We start from the raw sequence: 10,102 nt of genomic DNA on the forward strand, positions 1-10,102 counted from the left end.
CACTGGGTCAAATGGCAGTTCCATATTTAATTTTTTGAGGTAACTCCATACTGTTTTTCCATAATGACTGCACCAGATTGCATTCCCACCAGCAGTGTACTAGAGTTCCCTTTTCTCCACATCCTCACCAGCACTTGTCATTTGCTGTTGGTAGCCATTCTTATAGGTCAAAGGTGATACCTCAATGTGATTTTAATTGCCTCTCTCTGATGATCAGTGACTTTGAGCATTTTTTCATGTGTCTCTTGGCCATCTGTATGTCCATTTTGGAGATGTATCTGTTTAGGTCCTTTGCCCAATTTTTAAAAAAGATATCTTTATTGTTGAAAATATTACATATGTCTCCTTTTTTCATCCATTGACACCTCTAGCCCGACCCCAGGTCTGCACCTCCCTATTGTCTGTGTCCATGAGTTATGCATACTGTTTTCCATAATGGCTATACCAATCTGCATTCTGGTACTAGGGTTCCCTTTTCTCCACATCTTGGCCAGCACTTGTTTATTAATTTGTTGATGATAGCTATTCTGACAGGTGTGAAGTGATACCTAATATTCCTTTTAATTTGCATCTCTTTGATGATCGCTGATTTCGAGTATTTTTTCATATGTCTCTTGACCATCTATATGTCTACTTTGGAAAAGTGTCTACTTAGATCCTTTGCCCATTTTTTAGTTGGGTTGTTTGTCTTCCTTTTGTTAGGTTGTATGAGTTCCTTACATATTTTGGATATTAACCCTTTATCAGATGTAACATTGACAAATATGTTTTCCCATACTGGGCTACCTTTTCGTTTTGTTGATGGTTTCTTTTGCTGTGTAGAAGCTTTTTATATTGATGTAGTCCTATTTGTTTATTTTCTCCTTAGTTTTATTTACCCTATGAGATGTATCCGTAAACATATTGCAATGAGAGATGTCTGAGATTTTGTTGCCTGTGGTTTCTTCTAGGATATTTATGGTTTCACAACTTACATCTAAACATTTTTATCTATTTTGAGTTTATTCTTATGTATGGTATAAGTTGGTGGTCTAGTTTCTTTCTTTCTTTTTTTTTTTGCATCTATTGGTCCAATTTTCCCAACACCATTTATTGATGAGACTGTCTTGACTCTATTGTGTGTTCTTGCCTCCTTCGTCAAATATTAATTGAGCCTAATGGCTTGGGTCAATTTCTGAAGTCTGTTCTGTTCCATTGATCTATATGCCTCCTCTTGTGCCAGTACCAGGCTGTTTTGATTACTGTGGCTTTGTAGTATAACTTGATATCTGGTATTGATATTTCTCCAACTTTGTGCTTTTTTTTCTGTCCTGTAGTTTTCTGAATGCAAGTCTTTTACCTCCTTGGTTAAGTTTATTCCTAAGTATCCTAATTTTGTTTGTTGCCATAGTGAATTTGATTGTTTAGTTTCTCTTTCTGAGAATTCATTATTGGTGTATAAAAAATACATCAATTTTGGGGTGTTCATTCTTTTGTTTCCCTTGTTTATTTTTCACTTCTAGAAACCATTTTATTTTGTTCTTTTTCAACCCTGCTTAGTTATTCTTTATAGTTTCTGGTTGGCTACTCGTACTTTCAATCTTGTCAAAGTTCTATTTCTTTAAACATATTAAGCATAGTTATTTTTTATTCTGTCTGATGTTTCTGCTGCTGCTTGCTCATGGTACCTTGTTTCCTTTTATGTTTGGAGAGTTGCCAATTTTTCTTGGATGTTTATTTGTGGGGATGTTTTACGGCCTGGGCTGAAGATGGGGCACATGGACGATATATGGAGCATTTTGTGTCCCTTTTCTCTTGCTTATTTTTAACATAGAAAGCATTAAATTATGCTTATTTATCTGCAACTTACTTTTTTGTTGTTTGGTTAATCCTCAGCTGAGGATATTTTTTCCATTGCTTTTCAGAGAAAGAGGGAGGGAAGGAGAGAGAAAAAAAAACAATGTGAGAAAGACACATCGACTGGTTGCGTCTCATAGGCACCCCGATCAGGAGTGGAGAGTGAGCCCGAAACCCAGATACGAGGTGCCCTTGACCTGGAATCAAACTCGTGACCCTTTGATGTGCGGGCCAATGCCCCAACCAGGGAGCCATGCTGGCTAGGGCTCTGCAACTTGCTTTTCCCCACCAAAATGCAACAGTATATCATAGTGCTGTCATTGAAATGGTTGTAATGAATTGCCCTTTGCCTTGTTATCTGGGAACTGTAGGTGTATCCTGAGTTTGAAGATCAGAGAGCTTGTCTGCCAACTGGATCTTTTCTGACTTGTTCCTCAGACAACACCATTCGCTTCTGGAACATAAATAGCAGCCCTGACTCTCCCTGGCAGAAAAACATCTTCAGTAATGTGAGTGACTTCAAGGTGAACCATCTTTTAGGAAGAACAAAAACCTGCTTTAAGCTAGGACATTGAGACAGGAGGACGTTTTATAGGATCTTGCTATTAGCCTGCACTCGGGGCAGGAACCAGAAACCAAGGCAGGTTACTTTTTTGTTTCTCTCTCTCCCTCTCTTTCCTTCTGAGTAGAATAGCTCTCTTTCTGCCAGTGAGCAGCTGCTGTCCAGGTGTGTCTACCCAGCCACTCCAGGCAACCTGACATACTCAACAGAAGAGAAATTGCTCCCCAAGTCTTAAGTTAGAGATCCTTAGGAGAACTCTTAGGTCCATCAACCAAGCCAGGCAGGGGCTTCCTTTGTCAACTAGCCGCCATGCAGTAAGGCCATGGGTAGGGGTGCTGGCAGGACCCCAGAGAGAGCCATGAGGTGAGGCTGGGGAGTAAACATTTTGCTGAAGAAATGTTTGGTATTGCTAGGTCACTAAGGGAGTTTCTCTGAGGAACTGAGACCTGAATCATGCATTTGTTTATTCTGAAGATACTTATTAAGGTCTGTGTATGCTACATGCTGGAGACACATCAGTGACTAAGATAGACCCTTCTATACTCATGGCACCCACAGTCTAGTGGGGGGAGGCAGAGAGTGAACTAATAACTGTACAAATTGTGATATAATCATAAGCATGGTAAGCACCATGAAAGAAAATTGCATAGTGCTAGTAGGATATATAACAGAGTCATCTGATCTTACTTGTGGCATCAGGGGCAACTTCCTGGAGGAAAGACAACTACAGTGAGATATGTAGGATTGGTAGAAGTGAAGAGGGGCAGGGAAGGTGTCCCATGCCAAAGGAACAGCTTGTGCAAAGGCCCCGAGGTGGGAAAGAGATTGGTGAGAAGTCAGTGGTGCTGGGGAAAAAAGACCATTAATGCCCTAACCGGTTTGGCTCAGTGGATAGAGCATCGGCCTGTGGACTGAAAGGTCCCAGGCTTGATTCTGGTCAAGGGCATGTACCTTGGTTGCGGACACATTCCCAGTAGGAGGTGTACAGGAGGCAGCTGATCAATGTTTCTCTCTCATCGATGTTTCTAACTCTCTATCCCTCCCTCTTCCTCTCTGTGAAAAATCAATAAAATATATATATTTTTTAAAAAGGTCATTAATGTAGGGAGTATATAGCAGGTATTCCTTTACTACTCCCTTCAACCTCCACCCCAATGCTATAGCGTCTTCTCTTCTGCACCTGTGATATACATATGATATTTGGCTGTATACAATAGAAAATCCCAAAACAAGAGGTAAAATTTTTTGTTTTCTGACTCATGAAAATAGTCTAGAGGTAATCAGTTCTTCCTGTTATGGCAGCTGCAAGAAGCCCTCAGAGATTCAAGAGCCTTCTAGCTCTCACTCTGCTCTTTATCATCCAAAATGGCTGCTAGAGTTCTGGTCATTATATCAGTGAATTTCAGGCAGCAAGAAAGAAGCAGAAGGGTTCTCGCTTGCTTTACATCTCATTGACCAGAATTTGTTCACAGAGCCTCATCTAGCTGCAAGGAAGGCTGGGAAACATAGTTATTATTCTGAGTAGTGAACCTCCCAGGTCAAAATTGGAGTTCTGTTTACTAATGAAGAATGGGAGACTGGCTCTTGGGATACAAAATTTCAGAGGTGTTTCAGACCATCTCACAGTACTGACTTAAGCCCTCTCCTTCCTGCAGACCCTACTGAAGGTAGTGTATGTAGAGAATGACATCCAGCACCTTCAGGACATGTCACACTTCCCAGACCGGGGTAGTGAGAATGGGACACCTATGGACGTGAAAGCCGGGGTACGAGTCATGCAAGTCAGTCCTGATGGCCAACACTTGGCTTCAGGCGACCGAAGTGGAAATCTGAGGCAAGTGGGCCCTTGTGGGTGTCCATTGTATACTTTCCAGTTCAGGCTCAGGTACTCGGGGTGGTGGGGAGGAACCCTGGCCTTTGCACTTCCAGCTACTCATTGAGAATGAGGGGCTGTGAGTAGTAATTCTGTTACCAGCCACCCCTTGGAACTTATGCAAAGAAGTGTCTTCCAAAAGGGCTGAGATGGAAGTAGCTACTGGGACCTCACTGCAGAGGTTTTTCAAGATGTTACTGGCTCAGTAGGCGCTGGTGGCATATGAGCCCTGTTAAAGGGACCAGGTTTAAGTTGATGAATGACAGCTGTGACCACATGGGTACTGGGGCTATCAAGGGATGGAATGGGCCAGGGAAACTGGAGACACATCCTCTAAGCTGTCATGTGTTCTCATTGTCCAAGAAGAACAGAAAGTGCAGGATTTTTTCTGTGAAAATTCTATTATTTCTTTAAATGCTGGCAACTGTTTTGATATCAACCACCACATGAGGCAAACAGAATGTATCAGTGGGCTGCTGTCTGCCATGAATGACAAAAACAGTAACAAGAGCTATGTGGGCATAGCACTCTTACCCCGGGCTGGCCACTCGCCTGATACTGTGTGTAACGACCAATTTAGTATTCTCATTGACCCTCGATGTAAGTGCTGCTATCAACCCCATTTTCAGATGGGTTAACTGAGTTAAGAGGCCAAGTGGCCAGGCCAGCCGTGGGCAAACTACGGCCCACGGGGCGGATCCGGCCCGTTTGAAATGAATAAAACTAAAAAAAAAAAAAGACCGTACCCTTTTATGTAATGATGTTCGCTTTGAATTTATATTAGTTCACACAAACACTCCATCCATGCTTTTGTTCCGGCCCTCCGGTCCAGTTTAAGAACCCATTGTGGCCCTCGAGTCAAAAAGTTTGCCCACCCCTGTCTTGGACGGAGAAGCCATGAGAAGTTGTGGGTATAGAAGGAGTCTTTATTGCAGAAGCCAGTGGCCATATAGCCATTAGACACAGCAGTACTTTACAGCAAAGTCCATAAAGGCAGGGAGCCTGTCACGTCTTTCCCAAAAAGCAGCGTCAGTCTCTGTGCCCACAGTTACCTGAGTCAAAAAGTTTGCCCACCCCTGGGCTAGGCTAAGATTACATATGTAGAGAGAAAGAAATTGGGATGATTGTCTCTTATTTCAACTCTGGATGACCTCTTGATTTATTTCATTTGGAGAGAATGAGGAAAGTCTAGATTTAAGACTCTTTAAGAATGACAGATTGGAATCAAATGTTCCCCCTATAGGTTCTATCCTTGAATATGACCTCTGGCCCCTGCTCCCCCTTCCCTCTGGGATTACCTCTGATACAGCTCTGCCCTAACCCTTGTTTTCCCCAGAGGACTGTCCTAGATCTGGCCCGTGGAACCACAAAGGGCTGGGTGCTCACTGTGATACTCCCACATTTCCTTTAAGATGACATGTTTCTAGATGATAACAGTGGTTGGGTATCTCTAAACTAGTTCTCCATGTCACCTGCCTGGCAATGACAGAGTGCCCGGGGTGGGAGCAGGGGTGGGAGGGCCCTCTGAGAAGGGTATAGCAGTCAATGTATGTCTCCCAGGATCCATGAGCTGCATTTCATGGATGAGCTGGTCAAGATGGAAGCCCATGATGCTGAGGTGCTATGCCTGGAGTACTCCAAGCCTGAGACTGGTGAGCCCATGGGAGGGTGGCAGGGGGAAGGCAGGGGAGTGCCCCCCCCCCCCGGCAGAGCCACATAGAGGGGTAATTGGTATCTGGTAGGACTCTGAATGACAGCTGGAAGTCCTGTGTTTAATAAGGGCCCCTGTCTTGGGCCCTGGGACCAAGGTGACTAGGACTCCAGAAAGCAAGGCACTGGCAGGCAGGACTGGACTTGACTTGCTTACCCTGGTGCCCAGTCCCCGAAGAGGTGAATGCCGAATGTATGAATAAGTTCATCCTCTGCTAATGAAGATAGATTGATAGTTAAACATGCTGTTTTCAAAAAGGTTTAATGCCTACAGAAAAATTACAAGAATATTATAATGGCCGTAACCAGTTTGGCTCAGTGGATAGAGCGTCGGCCTGCGGACTCAAGGGTCCCAGGTTCGATTCCGGTCAAGGGCATGTACCTTGGTTGCAGGCACATCCTCACTAGGGAGTGTGCAGGAGGCACCTGATCTATGTTTCTCTCTCATTGATGTTTCTAACTCTCTATCCCTCTCCCCTCCTCTCTGTAAAAAATCAATTAAAAAAAAAAGAATATTATAATGAACACCCACATACTCTTTAGTTAGATTCTCCACGTTTTTTTCTTTTAAATTCTGTCTGACTCTGTGACTGTATAATGACTTTATCTGCTTCCCCTTTCTCCATTTCTCTCTCTGTGTTTGTGTGTATATATACACACATGTAATAAAATAATAGCATATACATTCTCTTTTTTACTAAACTATTTGAGAGTACTAGTAAATTGTAGGTATGATGCCCATTCACCTTTAAATGCTTCTGTGAGCATTTCCTAGGGCTTATCAAATGTGGGAGTTTCATTTTGATGCTATATTGTCATCTATCTTATGGTCCTTATTCACATTTTGCCAGGTGTCCCAATATTGTCCTTTTAGCACCTTTGTTTTTCCAATCCAGGTTCACATGAGAGAAAGAGTGAGGGAACGAGGGAGGGAGAGAGAGAGAAAAAAGAGAGAGAGGGGAGAGAGAAACATCAATATAAGAGAGACGCATCTATTGGTTGCCAGGATCGAACCTGTAACCCAGGTGTGTGCCCTCGACCGGGAATTGATCCCACGACCCTTCAGTGGATGGGCCAGCACTCTGACCACTGAGAAACACAACCAGGGCTAGACCAATCATTTTATAGAGTTTCCTTCAATTTGGGTTTGTCTGTTTTCCTCATAAATTGAATTCGATAATACATTCTTGGTAGAAATGTAACTTAGGCAGAGGTATATCCTCATATGTTAATGATCTTTCCCATGCTCTTCTTTCCTTCTTCCTTCCCTGGCACCCTCTAGCCCACTAAACTTTCTTTGAATCTCTCTTTATTCAGTTTATCTTTCTTGAGTTCCCTTCCACCTCTAGTCGTATGTTAGACCTCAGATGTACTAGGTGAACAGCGTAGGCACTGTCTAAAGGGGCCAGCAGGGCCTGGCTGGAGTGGCTCAATGGTTGAGCGTTGACCTATGAACCAGGAGGTCATGGTTTGATTTCTAGTCAGGGCACATGCCTGAGTTGCAGGCTGAATCCCCAGTATGGGGCATGCAGGAGGCAGCTGATCAATGACTCTTTCTCATCATTGATGTTTCTATTTCTCTCTCTGTCTTCCTTCTTCTCTGAAATCAATAAAAATATATTTAAAAATAAATAAATAAAGGGTCCAGCAGGGAAGGCCTAGTGATAGAAGGAAGTGTGGCAGTGGGTTGGTAGTCAATAAGGCCTGGACAAGGCCCATGTAGTCAGAGCTCAGAGAGTGAAGGGGCAGTGTTTGGGGGAAGCTGAGAAGTTAATAGGGCTTCACCTGGCATGCCAAGGTGTAGGAAGGAGTGCTGGGCTCTATTACAATGTCTGCTGGAACCAAAGACTGGAAAGTTCAGCCATGCTGCTCTCTAGGAGGCCAAGGCATCAAGTAGTCTCCGGGGAACCCAGGGCCACCCTCTCCACTCACAGGGCTTACCTTGCTTGCCTCGGCCAGTCGGGACCGACTGATCCATGTGCTGAACGTGGAGAAGAACTACAACCTGGAGCAGACCCTGGATGATCACTCCTCCTCCATCACGGCCATCAAATTTGCAGGTGAGTCCCTTCCCTCCCACTTCCACCACCTCATTTAATGGGTTCCTTTGGCTGCAAGTAACAGCAAAAACTCTTCAGCTTAGACCAAAAAAAGGGAGAAACAAACTCTAGATTCAGACACAGCTGGAGCCAAAGGTTGAATTTTTAAAAATTAAATTATTAGGACTCTTTCCCTCTGTTAGCTATGCTTTTCTCTGGAGGGCAGGATCTTGGTTGTCACTGGGCCACTGGAGAGAGATCTCCCCTCTTCCTATCCATTTTGGCAGAAATTGGAACCGACTTCCCTTTTGCTGGTTTGAGGCACCTGCCCTTTACAGATCAGCTATTGGTGCCAGGGCTTTAGAGGGTTCTCTTTGGCCCGGTCACGCTCATGTGCCCAGCCACCGCCTACCTCCGCTCCTGATCCTGGAGGACTGGCATTAGATGAGTGCTGGTCCCCAAAAAGAAATCAGGGTGCCAATCCTATGAGAGGACAGGATGAGCACTGGTGACATTGACAGGAAAATAAGCAACAGTGACAATTGCTGGAGGCTAATTCTTTGCTGGGGATTATCCTTATGCCATCCCAGTAGTATCCCCTTCCTTAACCCATTTTATAGCCAGAGTTACACAGCTAGTAGGTGCAGGCCTAGGATCTTGCCTATGGCTGTCTTTCTCCATAGCCCATGCTCAATCAGGAAATCAAAGTGATTCTTCCAAGACTGAAAAGATTCAGTATGGAGATCCCTGTCCCTCAGGAGTTCCAAGGGGAGGGAAGGCAGGCCCTGTGGGATGTAAGTGATCAGACTAAGAACATGTTCAAAATTCTATTTAAAGAGTATATATTCATGGGAGAATACATTCATCTAGTCTAAGTTCTTGTCTATGAAATGTTATTTACATATAATGTTGTGACTGAGAATGTATTAATGTCCCTTGGTCCTCCCCACTTCTTGCCCTGCCTCTCTAGCTAAGGTAATAGGACACTGAGCAAAAACAAGTTAACTATGTTTTGTGTCTTGATGAAGACCTCACAAAAGCTGATCAACTAAAACTTCTCAGACATCCTTAAAACCCTGCTCTTTCCATTGGCTAGAGGTAGTTAGAATAAATCAACAAATCTGGCAGTTTGGCCCCTCACCTTTTTTTTCCCCCCTCACCTTTTTAAAAAAAAATTATTGATTGATTTGAGAGAGAGGAGAGCGATGGAGGGAAGAAGAGAGGGAGGAAGAGAAAGAGAGAAATATATATATAGAGAGAGATCTGCTGTTCCACTTATCTATACATTCATTGGTTCATTCCTATATGTGCCCTGACCAGGGATCAAACCCACAACCTTGGTGTATGGGGATGACTCTCTAACCAACTGAGCTACCCAGCCAGGGCACTGACCTCACCTTTAATGAATAGTCTAGATCCAAGAAAGATGATAATTGGGCCAGGAGTTGGTCCTTTAGGCCACCTTCTGAAAGGTGGGCCTTCATTAGAGCCCCAGCCAGTCTGAGAGGATGAAGCTTCTAAATCCAGCTCCTAAGTGCCCCACTCTGCCAGGCTGGCTCACTTGGTTATGCTCAAAACATTGACAATAGTCAATATAAACTGGGCACCAGTCAGTCCTAACCTGTCTGAAACTACCCTGCTAAAGAAGGACTCAGTCTTCTAACTCTTTCCTGTGAGGCGTGTCCAAACAAGTAGAAGATAGTACATATAGTTTACAGAATATAAAATGTGCCATATGACAACATTTTGATCAATATCAGGCTGCCTATATGAAGGTGGTTCTATAACATAATGGAACTGAAAAATTCCTATAGCCTAGTACAGTGGTCGGCAAACTCATTAGTCAACAGAGCCAAATATCAACAGTACAACGATTGAAATTTCTTTTGAGAGCCAAATTTTTTAAACTTAAACTATATAGGTAGGTACATTGTTATTAACTAGGGGCCCGGTGCACGAAATTCGTGCACTGGGTGTGTGTGGGGGGGGTGTCCCTCAGCCCAGACTGCCCCCTCTCACATACTGGGAGCCCTCAGGCATTGACCCCCATCACCCTCCAATTGCAGGCCTGGGCCGGGGACG

General features: G+C 43.9%; 1 protein-coding gene across 8 annotated transcripts in view; it reads left to right on the forward strand.

The window, feature by feature from the left end:
• The window catches only part of WDR62 (WD repeat domain 62), a 53,548-nt gene that overhangs the window by 22,799 nt on the left and 20,647 nt on the right, over positions 1-10,102 (forward strand). For all 8 annotated transcript variants that reach the window (XM_015564819.1, XM_015564818.1, XM_015564820.1 and 5 more), the window contains exons 10-13: positions 2,208-2,345; positions 4,054-4,232; positions 5,832-5,923; positions 7,916-8,041. In XM_015564819.1, the coding sequence (XP_015420305.1) occupies positions 2,208-2,345; positions 4,054-4,232; positions 5,832-5,923; positions 7,916-8,041 (535 nt within the window). The remainder of the gene's footprint in view (positions 1-2,207; positions 2,346-4,053; positions 4,233-5,831; positions 5,924-7,915; positions 8,042-10,102) is intronic.

This window comes from Myotis davidii, unplaced genomic scaffold (genome assembly GCF_000327345.1).
Source record: "Myotis davidii unplaced genomic scaffold, ASM32734v1 scaffold681, whole genome shotgun sequence".
Taxonomy (NCBI): domain Eukaryota; kingdom Metazoa; phylum Chordata; class Mammalia; order Chiroptera; family Vespertilionidae; genus Myotis; species Myotis davidii.